This window comes from Oncorhynchus keta, unplaced genomic scaffold, assembly GCF_023373465.1.
Source record: "Oncorhynchus keta strain PuntledgeMale-10-30-2019 unplaced genomic scaffold, Oket_V2 Un_scaffold_2008_pilon_pilon, whole genome shotgun sequence".
Lineage (NCBI taxonomy): Eukaryota > Metazoa > Chordata > Actinopteri > Salmoniformes > Salmonidae > Oncorhynchus > Oncorhynchus keta.
In genome coordinates this window covers 409302-430930 of record NW_026290853.1, presented here as the reverse complement: position 1 = coordinate 430930, position 21629 = coordinate 409302, and the positions used below count along the sequence as shown (strand labels likewise).

The 21629-nt window shown below is 46.4% G+C and overlaps 1 protein-coding gene and 1 long non-coding RNA gene across 2 annotated transcripts in view; one reads left to right on the top strand and one right to left on the bottom strand.

Moving 5' to 3' along the window:
- Nucleotides 1–12852: 12852 nt before the first annotated feature.
- The window catches only part of card11 (caspase recruitment domain family, member 11), an 89853-nt gene continuing 81076 nt past the window's right edge, over nt 12853–21629 (bottom strand). Inside the window, 9 exon segments of the mRNA XM_052514818.1 lie at nt 12853–13290; nt 13875–13990; nt 16411–16535; nt 16612–16794; nt 20104–20151; nt 20186–20233; nt 20268–20315; nt 20425–20542; nt 20629–20724. Of these exon segments, the coding sequence (XP_052370778.1) occupies nt 13086–13290; nt 13875–13990; nt 16411–16535; nt 16612–16794; nt 20104–20151; nt 20186–20233; nt 20268–20315; nt 20425–20542; nt 20629–20724 (987 nt within the window). The 3' untranslated portion in view covers nt 12853–13085.
- LOC127927986 (uncharacterized) lies at nt 19111–19859 on the top strand. Its single transcript, XR_008129820.1, has 2 exons — nt 19111–19486; nt 19586–19859. It is a non-coding gene; the product is annotated as an uncharacterized LOC127927986 (long non-coding RNA).

The following is a 21629-nucleotide window of genomic DNA, read 5'->3' as shown; positions in this document are numbered from 1 at the left end:
TCCGTCAAGTCTACACCAATACAAAGGACGTATGTAAAAGTCAGGAGGGAAATAAACTTTTCATAAACCCTTAAAACATTGAAAATAACTTCAAAAACAACTATATTCTGTTGCGTGGGTTGTATTAGCAACAACAATGATTACACACACACATATAATAATATTACAATGAGTTCTGGTTCCTCCAGAAATGTCCTGTACCTCGGGCCTAAAAAGAGTCCTGCCCGGTAAAGGAGTTCAGTGAACTCAAGTGACTTTTGTCACGCGATGTTTGTCCGTTCATTCCGTGTAGCGTAAACCCAGTATTAAACATACAATCAATATAACAATTACTTTACCACAGAACCTTAAAGCGGATCAACTCTTAATTAAGTCCTCAACTACCACTAACTACACAAATCACAGTATACATCACATCCAAACAAATGAAATACCGTATACAAAAAGGTGGTAGTCAGTCGGTCAGTCAGACAATCCAATCCGCCAATAGATCTCCAGCGGAGAAAGGCCACGAAGAACGGAGAGGTGTAGTCCAGGGACGCGAAGAGTGGATCCGATCCTGGGTAAACTCTCTTAGGCTACAAAACACACGTTTAACGGCAACAAAACAAACGGAATAGAGAAGCTTCGGAACTGAGGGTTGAACACATACTCATGCACGTCTCCATCACAACCCCCTTTCGTGCAGCTGATGCTGGCTATTTAATTGGGAATTAAAGGGAAAGCGCCCTATTGGAAGGAGCTGCACTGAGACGGTTCAGAAAAATTCAGGGCCGTCACACACCCCTCCCCTGGAAAAAGCCGACCATTGCCCTGGAAGGCACATCTTGGTCGGGAAACCGAGAAAGGTCTCCTCATCACTTTCCTCTACAAAAATATTCATTACTTTTTGGAGCTCACGCTCCTCAGCTGAGGAGTCACAGGCCTTAAGGTGCGAGACTTCTGGGTCTGGGAATCCGAGAAAAGTATCCTCACTATCCTCTTCAAAGATATCCAGGACCTTGCGGCCCTCAATCGCCTCCAATTCCTCAGCCGAGGGGTAACAGGCCTTAAGGCGTGAGACATGGACGATGCGCATATCTTCACCTGTGTCCTCTTTCACCACTCGGTAGTTCAAAGGGCCCATCTGCTCCACAATCCTATATGGTCCTTGCCATTTAGGAGCGAGCTTGGCCGAGAAGAATTGTTCAGCTTTCGAGTAAGGATGAGAGCGAAGCCACACCCGATCACGAAGCTGGAACTGCATGTCTCGTCTGTTCTTATCATAATTTCTCTTCTGCTTGAGTCGAGCCTGGATCATGTTCTTTGAGACAAGAGCTCTCAAGTCATGGAGATGGCCTACCTGGTCATAGCAAGCAGCGTCTGGAGTAAGCTGCTGGGGCTGTAGCACCATATCCAAGGGTCCTCGGAGAGGACGACTTAGGTTCAGCTCTGCAGGTGTGACTCCAGTGGACTCTTGCACAGCAGAATTCAGGGCAAATCGAAACTCGTGAAGGTGCTTGTCCCAGTGTTTGTGCTGGGTCCCTACATAGGAAGCAATCATTGTCTTCAAGGTTCGATTTACTCTCTCAGTGAGATTGGTCTGTGGGTGATAGGCCGTGGTCAACTTCTGTCTCAGGTTCCATCTTTGGCAGGTCTCCTCAAAGAGATCAGAGACAAATTGGGAACCTCGATCAGACAGGATGTAATCAGGCACTCCCCAGCGAGTCAGGATCTCTTTCGTAAGGATGTTAGAGACGGTCCTCGCTGTGGCCTGACGCAGGGAAAAGAGCTCCACCCACTTTGAATAATAATCAACAAAAACAAGCATGTACACATTCTGATTGGAGCTTCTAGGAAATGGACCCATCAAATCCACTCCTAACATTTCCCAAGGTCGGGTAACCACCGTTTGCTGCAACTTGCCAGCAGGCTTTCTACCTTCTGGTTTGTACATTTGACAAACCTGACAATTTCGGATGTGTGACTTCACATCCATGCTCAGATGTGGCCAGTAGAGTAACGCTTGCAACCGCTTGTAGGTTTTGAACCTGCCCAAATGACCAGCTAATGGGTCTTCATGGAAATGTTGAAGCAGTTGTAGGCGTAGAGTGTCCGGTATGTACATTTGGTAGAGTGTTCTGTGAGGTAGTTGTACGACTCGGTAGACTTTATCTTCAATGATGGTCAGCTTTGTGGTAGGATTGACCATCTTTTCTCCATCTTCCAGGATAGTCTGGTACAAAGCCTGTACTTCTGGATCATCCTGTTGAGCTTTCCATATTGCCTCATCAGAGATGGGAAAGTCTGTTTTGGGCGAGTCTCGACTGCTTGACAGGACAGTAGCACATGTAAGATCAGGGCCACCGTTATCACAAGTAGGAGCTCTGGACAAGGCATCTGGAACAGTGTTGTATTTTCCTTTCCTGTATTCCACTGCAAATGTGAACTCTTGCAACCGTAGAGCCCATCTTATGAGTCTGGTGCTTGGTTTGTTGGTCTTGAACACCCACACAAGGGAGGAATGGTCAGTGACCACAGTGAAGTGTCTTCCCTCCAAGTAGTACCTCCACTTTTCCAAAGCCCAGACCACTGCAAGGCACTCTTGCTCTGTTGTGGAGTAGTTCCGTTCTGCTCCATTCAATGTCCGACTGGCGAACGCTAGCACTTCTTCAGTGCCAAGTCCAGTCTGTTGGACTAGGACAGCACCAAGTCCAACATCACTTGCATCAGTGTAAACAACAAAAGGGCAATCAAAGTTGGGATGACCTAAAATGGGAGGTGTGACGAGATGTCGTTTCAGGGTTTCAAAGGAAGTCTGGCACTCTGCCGTCCATTGGAATTTCGCTCCTTTTCGCTTCATCGCGTTGAGGGGTTCTGCCACCTGGGAGAAGTTAGACACAAACCGATGGTACCATCCAGCCATACCAAGGAACCGTTGAAGGGCCTTGAGTGTGGTTGGCACAGGGAAGTCTTGTACAGCCTTTGTCTTTTCAGGATCCACATGAATGCCGTCGAAAGACACAATATGGCCAAGGAACTTCAGGGAGGTTTGGCAGAAGTTGCTCTTCTTCATATTTAAGGTCAGACCAGCTTCTCTTAGCTTGTCCAACACTGCTTGAAGATCTTGAAAGTGTCTTTCTCTGTTCTGAGAGTAGATAATTATATCGTCCAGGTAGACGAAACAGATCTTCCCTTTGAGCTCACCTAACGCAATCTCCATGAGTCTTTGGAAAGTGGCAGGGGCATTCTTTAATCCAAAGGGCATCACCTTAAAGGAAAACAAGCCCTCGGCACAGACAAACGCAGTCTTGTCCTTGCTTTCCTGGTCCATCTCAACCTGCCAATAACCACTATTGAGGTCAAGGGTAGTGAACACAACAGCGCCAGACAATGACTCCAGGATCTCATGGATGGTGGGAAGAGGATAGGCATCAGTCTGGGAAACATTGTTGGTCTTCCTATAGTCCACACAAAATCTAAGACCACCAGTCTTTTTTGGGATGAGGACAACAGGAGCAGCCCAGGGAGAGGAGGAACGTTCTATTATATCTTGGGTTAACATATCATTTATGAGTCCCTTTTGGATGATTAGCTTCGCTGGGGACAAACGATATGGCTTTTGCTTGATCGGCATTTCCTGTGTAAGGAATATTTTGTGCTTCAGGAGCCTGGTGCGTCCCAGCTTTGAAGTACATACATCAGCATTATTCTGCAGCTGTTCCAACAGCCTTAACTCCTCTGGCTGTTCCAGCTGAGCTCTTCTCACAGCCTGTAAAAGGAGATCGTCAGAAGGATTATCGAGGGTTAGTGGTACCGGAGCAATGGCAGAGAAGACTGCCACATTTGAACCCCAATCATGTAACTTCATAGCTTCTGATTGGAAGAAATGCTTCTCGCTCGGATTGTATGGAAACCAGTAGCAATTGTGTGCGATATCAATCTGGACACCACTGAAGTACATGAAATCAATTCCCAACACGACAGGAAAAGCAAGGTTCATGGTTTGTAGGATAACAGAAGGAATCATATAGGAGCGGTTACACAGGCGGAACTCTACCTCACTCCATCCAAGTGGTCGTCTAGCCTCACCATCAGCCAGATAGAGTGGACCTTCTGTCCACGGCTTCAAGTTGTATTGTGGACCGTTAACCTCCTTCCACAGTTTCTCATTGAGCAGTGTGTAGGATGACCCGGTATCCAAGATGGCTCTTCCTGTCCATGGGCCTATGGACAGGGGTAACACCAGTTGGTGCGGTATTAACTGAAAGGAAGGGGATGTCGATGGGGGGGGCGTAGGCAGTGACTCTTGGGGTTTCAGCTCTGGTTAAAGCACCCAGAGAAGGATGGTCATTGCTGCGAAGAGAGTTAGGTGTGTTGGCCTGTTGTGATTTGTGGTTTCTGGAAGGGTTTACTTGATACGGTCTTGGACATGTAGCTGAAGAATGTCCCTTTTGGCTACATCTCCAACAAAACATGAGAGGGGTCTTGGCTGGAGACTCTGGCTGTTGTTGAGGGTCTGTCTTGGGTAACTGTTTGGGTGTCTGTTTCTTTCTCTGGTCATATTGCGGTTGGCATTCTCTGTCCTTCTCAAACTGCTGTCCCAAGCGAACCAGTCCATCGACAGTGGTGACTCGTTCTCGGAGTTGACTGGCTAGTAGTGGGTTGATGTTCTTCAAGATCAATTTAATGACCTCTTCCTCCTCAATGCCAGGTTTCCACCTTCTGCACAGGGAGTGGTAACCGTATGCAAAGTCACGGATACTCTCTTTCTCTCCTTGTACTCGATTTCTGACTCTGTCTGCCAATTCATCTGTGTAGTCCTCAGATAGAAATGCAGAGGAAAACTTGGCCTCAAAGTCAGCCCAGGAGGTAGTGGTGAGACGTGCCACATCCCACCAGTCTCGAGCTGTTCCATGCAACACATTCCTCAATGTGGCAAGGAGTTCTTCGTCAGCCAGGGGATTGAGGGCAAGAAAGTCACGACATCTTTCTAGATACATTAGCGGATCAGGACTGTCATCTTTTTTCCCAAAGGTGGGAAATTGCAATTTAATGGGCATCGCCCCCAGATGAAGTCTACTCAAATCACCATGAACAAACGAGCTAGGAGGGATTGAGGAAGTAGAGGGGAGTGAATTATCGGACAATGAAAATGAACACCAGGATGCATGGTGGATTGCATCCTGCAAGGGGTGGCTGCAGCATGGCCTGGTCTTGGCTGTTCAGAGGTGCCAGCTTGGCCCTCAGTGGTCTGAACTGAAGTGGACACCAGGGAAACTCTGTGTAAGGAGTTGTGCCTAATGGAGGCCATGTCCACAGACACGTCATCCAACATTTTAACACAATTAGAGAGCTCTGTCTGCAAGTGGTCTACAGTGTTAACCATGGGAGAAAAACAGAATTAACGTCCTTGAGGACCTCAGTGTGGTGATGTTGCAGGCGCCATTGGAGAGTGGCAGTGAGTTGGTTTCGTTGGTAGTCAAACTGCCTGTCCATGGCACCAGTCATTTCCCGTCTTCCACTCTCACTGAGCTCTGTCAGCGTGTGGGTTAGAGTGCTCAGTGAGTTTCTGAATTCCATGGCACTCTGTTGTTGCTCTTCCCTCAGACATTTGAATTTATGGTGGATAAGAGTTTGGAGATGTTGTTGAGTCTGACGAATATCAAGGATGTCACCTTGAAGTTGTAAGACTACAACCTCTGGAGATAAACCAGACAATGGAGGAAGGTTGGGTGTCAGAGGGAGGACTAGCTCAGTACTTCCACACAGATCCATGTCAATAAGTGAGTAACTGGTTAGACCTCCTGTGGCCTGTGGCTCAGGCCGAGCATTCAGATTCCCAGGGCTCTGGCCCAAATCAACTCCATTATCTCCATTCACATTATGATTTGTATTGTCAGCTTGATGGTCAGAATGGCCCTGTGTATTCCCATTGACAGGTATGACATGGATGAGCACATTATCTTGGGGTGAATCCATTGTTTTAATTCCACACAAAATATTTGCTTTGGTTAGTTCTCAATGTTGAGCTGTCCCATCTGGGGTGCCATTTTTTATGTAACGGTTTTGACTTGAGGTTATTATTTATAGGGGTGCCAGGTAGGTTGTGCCTACCAGAGAAAACATTGGTTTCTCCTTTTAGTTTGGGTGGGAATGAGTCCCATCTGGTCCGTCAAGTCTACACCAATACAAAGGACGTATGTAAAAGTCAGGAGGGAAATAAACTTTTCATAAACCCTTAAAACATTGAAAATAACTTCAAAAACAACTATATTCTGTTGCGTGGGTTGTATTAGCAACAACAATGATTACACACACACATATAATAATATTACAATGAGTTCTGGTTCCTCCAGAAATGTCCTGTACCTCGGGCCTAAAAAGAGTCCTGCCCGGTAAAGGAGTTCAGTGAACTCAAGTGACTTTTGTCACGCGATGTTTGTCCGTTCATTCCGTGTAGCGTAAACCCAGTATTAAACATACAATCAATATAACAATTACTTTACCACAGAACCTTAAAGCGGATCAACTCTTAATTAAGTCCTCAACTACCACTAACTACACAAATCACAGTATACATCACATCCAAACAAATGAAATACCGTATACAAAAAGGTGGTAGTCAGTCGGTCAGTCAGACAATCCAATCCGCCAATAGATCTCCAGCTGAGAAAGGCCACGAAGAACGGAGAGGTGTAGTCCAGGGACGCGAAGAGTGGATCCGATCCTGGGTAAACTCTCTTAGGCTACAAAACACACGTTTAACGGCAACAAAACAAACGGAATAGAGAAGCTTCGGAACTGAGGGTTGAACACATACTCATGCACGTCTCCATCACAACCCCCTTTCGTGCAGCTGATGCTGGCTATTTAATTGGGAATTAAAGGGAAAGCGCCCTATTGGAAGGAGCTGCACTGAGACGGTTCAGAAAAATTCAGGGCCGTCACAATCTTCTGCTCCTGTTCTAGACTCAGCAGGAGAACAGAGGAAAGTTAGAGTTTGGTTCAACTTCCTTTGGAGAAGACTTGGACTCCTGACTGCTGGAACCCTGGTGTCTGTCATGTCATCATGGAACCCTGGTGTCTGTCATGTCATCATGGAACCCTGGTGGAACCCTGGTGTCTGCCATGTCATCATGGAACCCTGGTGTCTGCCATGTCATCATGGAACCCTGGTGTCTGTCATGTCATCATGGAACCCTGGTGTCTGTCATGTCATCATGGAACCCTGGTGGAACCCCGGTGTCTGTCATGTCATCATGGAACCCCGGTGTCTGTCATGTCATCATGGAACCCCGGTGTCTGTCATGTCATCATGGAACCCCGGTGTCTGTCATGTCATCATGGAACCCTGGTGTCTGCCATGTCATCATGGAACCCGGTGTCTGTCATGTCATCATGGAACCCCGGTGTCTGTCATGTCATCATGGAACCCCGGTGTCTGCCATGTCATCATGGAACCCCGGTGTCTGTCATGTCATCATGGAACCCCGGTGTCTGCCATGTCATCATGGAACCCCGGTGTCTACCATGTCATCATGGAACCCTGGTGTCTGTCATGTCATCATGGAACCCCGGTGTCTACCATGTCATCATGGAACCCCGGTGTCTGTCATGTCATCATGGAACCCTGGTGTCTGTCATTTCATCATGGAACCCTGGTGTCTGCCATGTCATCATGGAACCCTGGTGTCTGTCATGTCATCATGGAACCCTGGTGTCTGTCATGTCATCATGGAACCCCGGTGTCTGTCATGTCATCATGGAACCCTGGTGTCTGTCATGTCATCATGGAACCCCGGTGTCTGTCATGTCATCATGGAACCCTGGTGTCTGCCATGTCATCATGGAACCCTGGTGTCTGTCATGTCATCATGGAACCCTGGTGTCTGTCATGTCATCATGGAACCCTGGTGTCTGTCATGTCATCATGGAACCCTGGTGTCTGCCATGTCATCATGGAACCCTGGTGTCTGTCATGTCATCATGGAACCCTGGTGTCTGTCATGTCATCATGGAACCCCGGTGTCTGTCATGTCATCATGGAACCCTGGTGTCTGTCATGTCATCATGGAACCCCGGTGTCTGCCATGTCATCATGGAACCCCGGTGTCTGCCATGTCATCATGGAACCCCGGTGTCTGTCATGTCATCATGGAACCCTGGTGTCTGTCATGTCATCATGGAACCCCGGTGTCTGCCATGTCATCATGGAACCCTGGTGTCTGTCATGTCATCATGGAACCCCGGTGTCTGCCATGTCATCATGGAACCCTGGTGGAACCCCGGTGTCTGTCATGTCATCATGGAACCCCGGTGTCTGTCATGTCATCATGGAACCCTGGTGTCTGTCATGTCATCATGGAACCCCGGTGTCTGTCATGTCATCATGGAACCCTGGTGTCTGTCATGTCATCATGGAACCCTGGTGTCTGCCATGTCATCATGGAACCCTGGTGTCTGTCATGTCATCATGGAACCCTGGTGTCTGTCATGTCATCATGGAACCCTGGTGTCTGTCATGTCATCATGGAACCCTGGTGTCTGTCATGTCATCATGGAACCCCGGTGTCTGCCATGTCATCATGGAACCCTGGTGGAACCCTGGTGTCTGTCATGTCATCATGGAACCCTGGTGTCTGTCATGTCATCATGGAACCCTGGTGTCTGCCATGTCATCATGGAACCCTGGTGTCTGTCATGTCATCATGGAACCCGGTGTCTGCCATGTCATCATGGAACCCTGGTGTCTGTCATGTCATCATGGAACCCTGGTGGAACCCTGGTCACTACTGATCATCTTATGAGGAGTTGGACTGTTTGGGAATTCGTTGTTTTCTAGTTGTTTTTAATGTTCACTTATTTTCCAGCGTTAAAGTTAAGCATGAAAGGGATTTTTTTGTGTTTTATGTTTTAATGTGGAAAGGAAATGCCTTGTTTCACAGTGACCGATGCCAACATTATCACCCTTCTGTAAGGAAGCCATCAGGACCTGAGGAGTTGTAGGGTTATGTTGAAGGGAATGATTTTCTGAAACAAACCCAATGGGTGTGCTACTACTGGAAGCATGGGGAAACATGTTACAACATGTTACCGGATAAAAAGAGGAAGACAGGAGGGTTAGACAGGAGGTTGGGGTTAGACAGGAGGTTGGGGTTAGACGGGAGGTTGGGGTTAGACAAGAGGTTGGGGTTAGACAAGAGGTTGGGGTTAGACGGGAGGAGGTTGGGGTTAGACGGGAGGAGGTTGGGGTTAGACGGGAGGAGGTTGGGGTTAGACGGGAGGAGGTTGGGGCCTTTGGTTGGAATGAAAATGAAAAGTTTACACAGCAAAGTATTTTTGTAAATAATCATTTTTTTAAACTCATTTTTCAAATATACAGAACATTGTATATTTGAGGTCTTAAAGGGATGGTGTCAGTGTTTTATGTACCTTGCTGATGCTATGTAATAGGGTTGTGCACAATGATAGGCTGTGTTGACTGTGAACTGTTGTCTGTTATTTCATGATAATGATCTGTGCCACAAACCTCGTCATTCACAGAGTAGAATCTACATGTTGAGTTAGAGTTTCCATCTGACAGTACATCAACAGGATTGTTCTAGAATCCCTTAGAGCAGAATAATCATGTTGTTCTAGAATCCCTCAGAGCAGAATCATCATGTTGTTCTAGAATCCCTCAGAGCAGAATCATCATGCTGTTCTAGAATCCCTCAGAGCAGAATCATCATGTTGTTCTAGAATCCCTCAGAGCAGAATCAGCATGTTGTTCTAGAATCCCTCAGAGCAAAATCATCATGTTGTTCTAGAATCCCTCAGAGCAAAATCATCATGTTCCAGAATCCCTCAGAGCAGAATCTTCATGTTTCTCTGCTATACAGAATGACTAACATTATTCTGATGTGGGTCCATGTCTTGATTTCAGTATTCTAGTTTTATTGGATTTCAGAATGATGTATATTTCATCAGGATATCATGTGAGAAATATAAACTAAGGCATGAACCAAGTCTGCTGCTGTGTTATCACCCTGAGCCCTAACCCTGACATGTTAAGGCCAGTTGCCACATATGGTGTTTGGTGTTGGACTGGTGATGATTGGGTCCATCCCTTAATCCAACACACACAAACATACACACACTTTTACCCTCATCATATGCTGCTGTTACTCTGTTCTTATTTATTATTATTTTTAAATATAGATTTTCAGATATAACAACAAAAACAGTCCAACTGATTTGACACAATCCGAGCACAATCCATCCAGGGATTTTTTTTTTTAGGTTAATCTGTTTTCCATTCGTTTTCTATGGCATGCCCGTTTTAATATAAATATGATTGCAGTTCCTATCGCTTCCACTAGATGTCAACAGTCTTTAGAAATTGGTTGATGTTTTTCCTTTGAGTAGTGAAGAAGTAGCCCTTTCCTTTCTGGGAGTCGAGCCTATTGGACTGTTTTGTTTGGGGTGCGCGACCTGAAGCTCGTTCCACTTTGTTTTTGTCTGGTATTCAACACAGTTTATTCCGTCTGAAATTTGAAAGATTTATATACATTTTAAAATACCTGAAGTTGGAAAGTTGTTTGAAATGTTTGGACCAAGATTACAGGTAATTTATTAGATACTTTGTAGTCATGATGGGCGAGTTTTTCTGAATCAAACGCGCCAAATAAATGGACATTTTGGGGATATAATGATGGAATTAATCGAACAAAAGGACCATTTGTGATGTTTATGGGACATATTGGAGTTCCAAGATCTTCAAAGGTAAGGCATGAATTATGTGTCGTGCCTGGCGGGTTGAAATATGATTGTCATGTGTTGGTATGATGGGGTGCTGTCCTCAGATAATAGCATGGTGTGCTTTCGCCGTAAAGCCTTTTTGAAATCTGACACGGTGGCTAGATTAACAAGAAGTTAAACTTTAATTTGATGTATTGACTTGTGATTGTATGAAAGCTAAATATTTCTATTTTTTATTTGAATTTTGCGCTCTGTCATTTCACTGGATGTTGTCAAATTGATCCCTCTAACGGGATTTGATCCCTAAGAAGTTTTAACAGTCTGATGGCCTTGAGATAGAAACAGTTTTTCAGTCTATCTGTCAGCTTTGATGCACCTGTACTGACCCAGCCTTCTGGATGGTAGCAGGGTGAACAGGCAGTGGCTCAGGTGGTTGTTGTCCTTGATGATCTTTATGGCCTTCCTGTGACATCGGATGGTGTAGGTGTCCTGGAGGGCAGGTAGTTTGCCCCCGGTGATGCGTTGTGCAGACCTCACGACCCTCTGGAGAGCCTTACGGTTGTGGTCGGAGCAGTTGCCGTACCAGGCGGTGATACAGCCCGACAGGATGCTCTCGATTGTGCATCTGTAAAGGTTTGAGTGTTTTTGGTGACAAGCCGAATTTCTTCAGCCTCCTGAGGTTGAAGAGCTGCTGTTGCGCCTTTTTCACCACACTGGTGGACCACACAAGCTTTCCATCTTCTCCACTACTGTCCCTTCGATGTGGATAGGGGGGGTTCTCCCTCTGCTGTTTCCTGAAGTCCACGATCATCTCCTTTGTTATGTTGACATTGAGTGTGGTTGTTTTCCTGACACCACACTCCGAGGGCCCTCACCTCCTTCCTGTAGGCCGTCTCATTGTTGTTGGTAATCAAACCTACCACTGTAGTGTCGTCTGCAAACTTGATGATTGAGTTGGAGGTGTGCATGGTCACGCAGTCATGGGTGAACAGGGAGTACAGGAGAGGGCTGAGAACGCACCCTTGTGGGGCCCCAGTGTTGAGGATCAGCGGGGTGGAGATGTTGTTTCCTACCCTCACCACCTGGGGGCGGCCCGTCAGATAGTCGAGACCCAGGGTCGCGAGCTTAATGACAAGTTTGGAGGGTACTATGGTGTTGAATGCTGAGCTGTAATCGATGAACAGCATTCTTACATAGGTATTCCTCTTGTCCAGATGGGTTAGGGCAGTGTGCAGTGTGATTGCATCATCTGTGGACCTATTGGGGCGGTAAGTAAATTGGAGTGGGTCTAGGGTGTCAGGTAGGGTGGAGGTGAAATGGTCCTTGACTAGTCTCTCAAAGCACTTCATGATGACGGAAGTGAGTGCTACGGTGCGGTAGTCGTTTAGCTCAGTTACCTTCGCTTTCTTGGGAACAGGAACAAGAGTGGCCGTCTTTGAGCATGTGGGAGCAGCAGACTGGGATAGGGATTGATTGAATATGTCCGTAAACACACCAGCCAGCTGTTCTGCGCATGCTCTGAGGACGCGGCTAGGGATGCCATCTGGGCCGGCAGCCTTGCGAGGGTTAACACGTTTAAATGTTTTACTCATGTTGGCTGCTGTGAAGGAGAGTCCGCAGGTTTTGGTAGCGGGCCATGTCAGTGGTAATGTATTGTCCTCAAAGCGAGCAAAGAAGTTGTTTAGTTGGTCTGGGAGCAAGAAATCAGTGTCCGCGACGGGGCTGGTTTTCTTTTCGTAGACCCTGCCACATACTTAGCTTGTTTAAATGCCTTACAGAGGGAATAGCTACACTGTTTGTATTCGGTCATGTTTCCGGTCGCCTTGCCATGATTAAAAGCAGGTGTTCGCGTGCTTTCAGTTTTGCTCGAATGCTGCCATCAATCCACTGTTTCTGGTTGGGGAAGGTTTTAATATTCACCGTGGGTACCACATCACCGATGCACTTGCTAATAAACTCACTCACTGAGTCAGCGTATACATCAATGTTATTATCTGAGGCTATCCGGAACATATCCCAGTCCACGTGATCGAAGCGATCTTGAAGCGTGGAATCAGATTGGTCGGACCAGCGTTGCACAGACCTGAGCGCTGACCCAATGTGACATAATAATGAAATGCTGACTACAGGTTTACCTCTCAACAATTTTGTATTTTATTTAACCTTTACTTAATTAGGCAAGTCAGTTAAGAACAAATTGCTATTTACAATGACGGCGTACCCCAGCCAAACCAAGACGACGCTGGGCCAATTGTGTGCAGCCCCTACTGGGGACTCCCAACTATTTTGTGGCATCTAACCCAGCGTCGCCATCTTGCACACCTTGTGTGTGTGAGGTGTGTGCATGCATTAATCTGTGTGTGTTACAGCAGGTCTTGCTCCACCCAGACAGTCTTCCTCTGTTCCTCCTGGATTCTGTCTTTCACCACTCTGATGAGGTCATCAGGCCCAGCCCATTCCTCAGGCTCCAGACACGCATAGAGACACGGAACACTCTCCAGCTCTCTCTCTCTGCTCCGACACACTCTGACAAACTCCTCCTCACTGTCCACACGAAGGGGCAGCTTCCTGTTGGAGACAGAGGTGAGGGGTTAGGAACACTCTCCAGCTCTCTCTCTCTGCTCTGACACACTCTGACAAACTCCTCCTCACTGTCCACACGAAGGGGCAGCTTCCTGTTGGAGACAGAGGTGAGGGGTTAGGAACACTCTCCAGCTCTCTCTCTCTGCTCTGACACACTCTGACAAACTCCTCCTCACTGTCCACACGAAGGGGCAGCTTCCTGTTGGAGACAGAGGTGAGGGGTTAGGAACACTCTCCAGCTCTCTCTCTCTGCTCTGACACACTCTGACAAACTCCTCCTCACTGTCCACACGAAGGGGCAGCTTCCTGTTGGAGACAGAGGTGAGGGGTTAGGAACACTCTCCAGCTCTCTCTCTGCTCCGACACACTCTGACAAACTCCTCCTCACTGTCCACACGAAGGGGCAGCTTCCTGTTGGAGACAGATGCAAGGGGTTAGAGGTGAGGGGTTAGGAATACTCTCCAGCTCTCTCTCTCTGCTCTGACACACTGACAAACTCTTCCTCACTGTCCACACGCAGGGACAGCTTCCTGTAGGAGACAGATGCAAGGGGTTAGAGGTCAGGGTACCTTAGCTTCCTGATGTTCTTGTCACAGATCTTGATGTGGATGATGATTGGGTAGATCTCTCTCCTCAAAAGGTCTTTAACACAGCTCACGTCAGCCTCCATCAAACAGTGTTTACCCTGCACACAACAGACCTGGGTTCAAACACTATTTCAAATATCTCAATTCCTTTCATATACATTTCCAAATCAACAAATTGAACAAGTAGTTGAATATTGGAATGTACTTGGAAATGCACCTGGAAAGTACTGGCATGTATTTGAAAATACTAAAATACACTGATTTAAATCCAATCATATTTCTGGAAGGCTGCCCATGTGCTCCCTCTCTACCAAGGTGATGACCCCTGAGTAATGATCTCCTGATCTCTAAACTGTCTTGTCACTCAGGTTTCTGGAAGGCTGCCCATGTGCTCCCTCTCTACCAAGGTGATGACCCCTAATGATCTCCTGATCTCTAAACTGTCTAGCGAACATTTTAGAATCTTCAATCAACACTCAGCTTAGATATTTTCTAGCTTCAAAATGTACTTCAATAGTGGCTGATCAAGGACATGATAAATCTAAATATAGCAGATTTTTCTGTACATTGGCTGGTGGTCTACACTTGTTGTATTCGGTACATGTGACAAATTAAATTAGATGTGACTTGATTAAATGTTTTTGTTTAGAAAGCCCTCTTGTGAAAACTTCCTCCGTACCTTACTTCATTGTTAAATGAGTGACATACGAGTCACCAGACCTGGTCACAGGGATGGTTAACTACAGAATTCGGGAATCTGCTTTGTTGTTTTGCACCCGTGTATGAAATTATCAAATCAAACATGCTGTTTAGCAGATGTAATACAGAGCTCTCTGCACCTTGATGCTCCGGGGCCTCCAGGGCAGTTCAAGTTGTTAATGGAGGACCTCAATGGAATGATCTGCAGAGCACTCTGCACCTTGATGCTCCGGGGCCTCCAGGGCAGTTCAAGTTGTTAATGGAGGACCTCAATGGAATGATCTGCAGAGCACTCTGCACCTTGATGCTCCTGGGCCTCCAGGGCAGTTCAAGTTGTTAATGGAGGACCTCAATGGAATGATCTGCAGAGCACTCTGCACCTTGATGCTCCTGGGCCTCCAGGGCAGTTCAAGTTGTTAATGGAGGACCTCAATGGAATGATCTGCAGAGCACTCTGCACCTTGATGCTCCTGGGCCTCCAGGGCAGTTCAAGTTGTTAATGGAGGACCTCAATGGAATGATCTGCAGAGCACTCTGCACCTTGATGCTCCTGGGCCTCCAGGGCAGTTCAAGTTGTTAATGGAGGACCTCAATGGAATGATCTGCAGAGCACTCTGCACCTTGATGCTCCTGGGCCTCCAGGGCAGTTCAAGTTGTTAATGGAGGACCTCAATGGAATGATCTGCAGAGCACTCTGCACCTTGATGCTCCTGGGCCTCCAGGGCAGTTCAAGTTGTTAATGGAGGACCTCAATGGAATGATCTGCAGAGCACTCTGCACCTTGATGCTCCTGGGCAGTTCAAGTTGTTAAACTACTGAACAACCGATTGGCACGTGTGTTTTTCTGTGGTTCATTAGAAAATAGTTTTCCTGACCAATTCTGCGTTTGGTTAATGATGTTTGTCCCCCTTGAGCCACTGTAGATGCAGAAGCCTATTTCACTCAAAAAACCCCAGAATGAATCTAAGACAATTTAAGAAATCTGTTTTTGCCAAGGATGTTTTAGTTTTTACATCCAACTAAGGTGTTTGGTGTTTGGTATTTCTCAAGTAAAGAAATGGGCGTCGTGTCGTCTTATGTAACCAAGTTGGAGCTGCTGGGCAGGTCTGTCTCACTGTCTATGCTTAGATAGAAACCCAACATTAATTTACCCGTTGTGACACACGGATGGGCCAAACTAACCCTAACCCTGTCTATGCTTAGATAGAAACCCAACATTAATTTACCCGTTGTGACGCACGGATGGGCCAAACTAACCCTAACCCTGTCTATGCTTAGATAGAAACCCAACATTAATTTACCCGTTGTGACGCACGGATGGGCCAAACTAACCCTAACCCTGTCTATGCTATTAGATAGAAACCCAACATTAATTTACCCGTTGTGACGCACGGATGGGCCAAACTAACCCTAACCCTGTCTATGCTATTAGATAGAAACCCAACATTAATTTACCCGTTGTGACGCACGGATGGGCCAAACTAACCCTAACCCTGTCTATGCTATTAGATAGAAACCCAACATTAATTTACCCGTTGTGACGCACGGATGGTCCAAACTCCGTTTTAGACGAGACTTTATGACCAAAAGGATCCTATTTGCACTTCGGGGATTTAGTGCTTTTCATTTTTTTTAAATGCAGTCACTCTTTAAAATGAAGGACCTCATTGTTGAGGAATGTGTTTTCTTTTTAAATTGCTTGTAATATTGTGTGGTTTTATTACGCGGTATTGGAAAAGAGGCCTTGGTCTCAATGGGACTCCCTGCTAAAATAAAGGTTCTATAAAATAAATCAGTCAAGATGTAAAATAGTATGTACCTTTGCAGCAACAGCCTCTATGTTCTCAGGAGAGACAACCTCGTAGGTGTTGGTGGTCTTCTCTCTGGAGGAGATGATGGGTTCAATCCTCTGTCTCATTAAGAACTCTTCTTTAGTTAGGACATCTGGAATACATGACCTTTTATTAATATAATATAACTAAATAATATTAAACACACACACACACACACAAAACCCGACCTGGTTTGCAGATGTTGAAGTCCATGGCTCCACCCATGTTGAGTATCTTCTGAATAATGGTCCGGGCCAGACTGTTTGGACTGATCAGAACCGGCCTCTTCCTCTGGACCCGCTGAGGGGAGACCAGGCTGTACGGAACCAGGTTCACACTCCTACTCACATCACTGTATGGGTCTGCACAGTCTACACACACACACACACACACACACACACACACACATTGTAAAGGGTACAGGTTGTAGAGTGTATAATAATATACAGCATAAATATATACAATGCTAATATACACTGCTCAAAAAAATAAAGGGAACACTTAAACAACACAATGTAACTCCAAGTCAATCACACTTCTGTGAAATCAAACTGTCCACTTAGGAAGCAACACTGATTGACAATACATTTCACATGCTGTTGTGCAAGTGGAATAGACAACAGGTGTAAATGATAGGTTCTGCAGGTGGGGACCACAGGACCACTTCTCAGTTCCTATGCTTCCTGGCTGATGTTTTGGTCACTTTTGAATGCTGGCGGTGCTTTCACTCTAGTGGTAGCATGAGACGGAGTTTACAACCCACACAAGTGGCTCAGGTAGTGCAGCTCATCCAGGATGGCACATCAATGTGAGCTGTGGCAAGAAGGTTTGCTGTGTCTGTCAATGTAGTGTCCAGAGCATGGAGGCGCTACCAGGAGACAGGCCAGTACATCAGGAGACGTGGAGGAGGCCGTAGGAGGGCAACAACCCAGCAGTAGGACCGCTACTTCCGCCTTTGTGCAAGGAAGAGCAGGAGGAGCACTGTCAGAGCCCTGCAAAATGACCTCCAGCAGGCCACAAATGTGCATGTGTCTGCTCAAACGGTCAGAAACAGACTCCATGAGGGTGGTATGAGGGCCCGATGTCCACAGGTGGGGGTTGTGCTTACAGCCCAACACCGTGCAGGACGTTTGGCATTTGCCAGAGAACACCAAGATTGGCAAATTCGCCACTGGTGCCCTGTGCTTTTCACAGATGAAAGCAGGTTCACACTGAGCACGTGACAGTCTGGAGACACCGTGGAGAACTTTCTGCTGCCTGCAATATCCTCCAGCATGACCGGTTTGGCGGTGGGTCAGTCATGGTGTGGGGTGGCATTTCTTTGGGGGGCCGCACAGCCCTCCATGTGCTTGCCAGAGGTAGCCTGACTGCCATTAGGTACCGAGATGAGATCCTCAGACCCCTGGTGAGACCATACAGTGCCTTGCGAAAGTATTCGCCCCCTTGAACTTTGCGACCTTTTGCCACATTTCAGGCTTCAAACATAAAGATATAAAACTGTATTTTTTATGTAGAATCAACAACAAGTGGGACACAATCATGAAGTGGAACGACATTTATTGGATATTTCAAACTTTTTTAACAAATCAAAAACTGAAAAATTGGGCGTGCAAAATTATTCAGCCCCTTCACTTTCAGTGCAGCAAACTCTCTCCAGAAGTTCAGTGAGGATCTCTGAATGATCCAATGTTGACCTAAATGACTAATGATGATAAATACAATCCACCTGTGTGTAATCAAGTCTCCGTATAAATGCACCTGCACTGTGATAGTCTCAGAGGTCCGTTAAAAGCGCAGAGAGCATCATGAAGAACAAGGAACACACCAGGCAGGTCCGAGATACTGTTGTGAAGAAGTTTAAAGCCGGATTTGGATACAAAAAGATTTCCCAAGCTTTAAACATCCCAAGGAGCACTGTGCAAGCGATAATATTGAAATGGAAGGAGTATCAGACCACTGCAAATCTACCAAGACCTGGCCGTCCCTCTAATCTTTCAGCTCATACAAGGAGAAGACTGATCAGAGATGCAGCCAAGAGGCCCATGATCACTCTGGATGAACTGCAGAGATCTACAGCTGAGGTGGGAGACTCTGTCCATAGGACAACAATCAGTCGTATATTGCACAAATCTGGCCTTTATAGAAGAGTGGCAAGAAGAAAGCCATTTCTTAAAGATATCCATAAAAAGTGTCATTTAAAGTTTGCCACAAGCCACCTGGGAGACACACCAAACATGTGGAAGAAGGTGCTCTGGTCAGATGAAACCAAAATTGAACTTTTTGGCAACAATACAAAACGTTATGTTTGGCGTAAAAGCAACACAGCTCATCACCCTGAACACACCATCCCCACTGTCAAACATGGTGGTGGCAGCATCATGGTTTGGGCCTGCTTTTCTTCAGCAGGGACAGGGAAGATGGTTAAAATTGATGGGAAGATGGATGGAGCCAAATACAGGACCATTCTGGAAGAAAACCTGATGGAGTCTGCAAAAGACTGAGATTTGTCTTCCAACAAGACAATGATCCAAAACATAAAGCAAAATCTACAATGGAATGGTTCAAAAATAAACATATCCAGGTGTTAGAATGGCCAAGTCAAAGTCCAGACCTGAATCCAATCAAGAATCTGTGGAAAGAACTGAAAACTGCTGTTCACAAATGCTCTCCATCCAACCTCACTGAGCTCGAGCTGTTTTGCAAGGAGGAATGGGAAAAATGTTCAGTCTCTCGATGTGCAAAACTGATAGAGACATACCCCAATCGATTTACACCTGTAATCGCAGCAAAAGGTGGCGCTACAAAGTATTAACTTAAGGGGGCTGAATAATTTTGCACGCCCAATTTTTCAGTTTTTGATTTGTTAAAAAGTTTGAAATATCCAATAAATGTCGTTCCACTTCATGATTGTGTCCCACTTGTTGTTGATTCTTCACAAAAAAATACAGTTTTATATCTTTATGTTTGAAGCCTGAAATGTGGCAAAAGGTCGCAAAGTTCAAGGGGGGCGAATACTTTCGCAAGGCACTGTATATGAGAGATAAACAGGTGTAGTGTATAGGTGTGTGTGTATATATATATAGAGAGAGAAACGTGTAGTGTATAGGTGTGTATATATATATATATATATATATATGAGAGATAAACAGGTGTAGTGTATAGGTGTGTGTATATATATATATATATATATGAGAGATAAACAGGTGTAGTGTATATGTGTGTGTGTGTGTATATATATAGAGAGAAACAGGGCGTATAGGTAGTAGTGTATATGGTTTATGGTAGGATGTAGGTTTATGGTAGGATGTAGGTTTATGGTAGGATGTCAGTTTATGGTAGGATGTAGTTTGTGAATCCTGTCTCAGGGTTTCGAAGCCTGGTCTGGGCAGCGTTGGGTTTCCTGTAGTGTTTAGGGTGTAGGGTGCAGGGCTTACCATCCTGTCTCAGGGTTTTGAAGCCTGGTCTGGGCAGCGTTGGGTTTCCTGTAGTGTTTAGGGTGTAGGGTGCAGGGCTTACCATCCTGTCTCAGGGTTTCGAAGCCTGGTCTGGGCAGCGTTGGGTTTCCTGTAGTGTTTAGGGTGTAGGGTGCAGGGCTTACCATCCTGTCTCAGGGTTTCGAAGCCTGGTCTGGGCAGCGTTGGGTTTCCTGTAGTGTTTAGGGTGTAGGGTGCAGGGCTTACCATCCTGTCTCAGGGTTTCGAAGCCTGGTCTGGGCAGCGTTGGGTTTCCTGTAGTGTTTAGGGTGTAGGGTGCAGGGCTTACCATCCTGTCTCAGGGTTTCAAAGCCTGGTCTGGGCAGCGTTGGGTTTCCTGTAGTGTTTAGGGTGTAGGGTGCAGGGCTTACCATCCTGTCTCAGGGTTTCAAAGCCTGGTCTGGGCAGCGTTGGGTTTCCTGTAGTGTTTAGGGTGCAGGGCTTACCATCCTGTCTCAGGGTTTCGAAGCCTGGTCTGGGCAGCGTTGGGTTTCCTGTAGTGTTTAGGGTGTAGGGTGCAGGGCTTACCATCCTGTCTCAGGGTTTCGAAGCCTGGTCTGGGCAGCGTTGGGTTTCCTGAGCTCACAATGCGAACACGCTCACTGCTGTTCATACGCTTATACTTATTATCCACCCTGCTGACAAACTACACACACACACACACATTGCACTTTACTGAGGAGATGGGTGTGTGTGAAGGTGTGTGAAGGTGTGTGTGTGTGTGTGTGTTACCTGTAGTATCTGTGTGATGAAGACGCTAGCTCTGGACATGCGAGGGCTGGATTTGGGGTCTGAGGACAGGCTGGACTCTTCAGGCTGTAAGCTGTTCTACACAACATAAACAACAATAACAACAACACATGTTATCAACAACAAATCAAGACAGTTCAAGGTGTTTACATGTAGTTAGCTCACGGTTATTAAAGGGTTGATGGACACTGTAGAGTGCATGGAGAATAAGAGAACCTCCTCCAAGCTGCCCACTGCACTGAGGATAGGAAACACTGTAGAGTGCATGGAGAATAAGAGCACCTCCTCCAAGCTGCCCACTGCACTGAGGATAGGAAACACTGTCACTAGCCCCATTATTAAAGGGTTGATGGACACTGTAGAGTGCATGGAGAATAAGAGAACCTCCTCCAAGCTGCCCACTGCACTGAGGATAGGAAACACTGTCACTAGCCCCATTAATAAAGGGTTGATGGACACTGTAGAGTGCATGGAGAATAAGAGAACCTCCTCCAAGCTGCCCACTGCACTGAGGATAGGAAACACTGTCACTAGCCCCATTAATAAAGGGTTGATGGACACTGTAGAGTGCATGGAGAATAAGAGAACCTCCTCCCAGCTGCCCACTGCACTGAGGATAGGAAACACTGTAGAGTGCATGGAGAATAAGAACACCTCCTCCAAGCTGCCCACTGCACTGAGGATAGGAAACACTGTAGAGTGCATGGAGAATAAGAACACCTCCTCCAAGCTGCCCACTGCACTGAGGATAGGAAACACTGTAGAGTGCATGGAGAATAAGAGAACCTCCTCCAAGCTGCCCACTGCACTGAGGATAGGAAACACTGTAGAGTGCATGGAGAATAAGAGAACCTCCTCCAAGCTGCCCACTGCACTGAGGATAGGAAACACTGTCACTAGCAACAAATCCACCATAATCGAGAATTTCAATAAGCATTTTTCTACGGCTGGCCATGCTTCCCCGTCCCCCCGCTTCTCCTTCA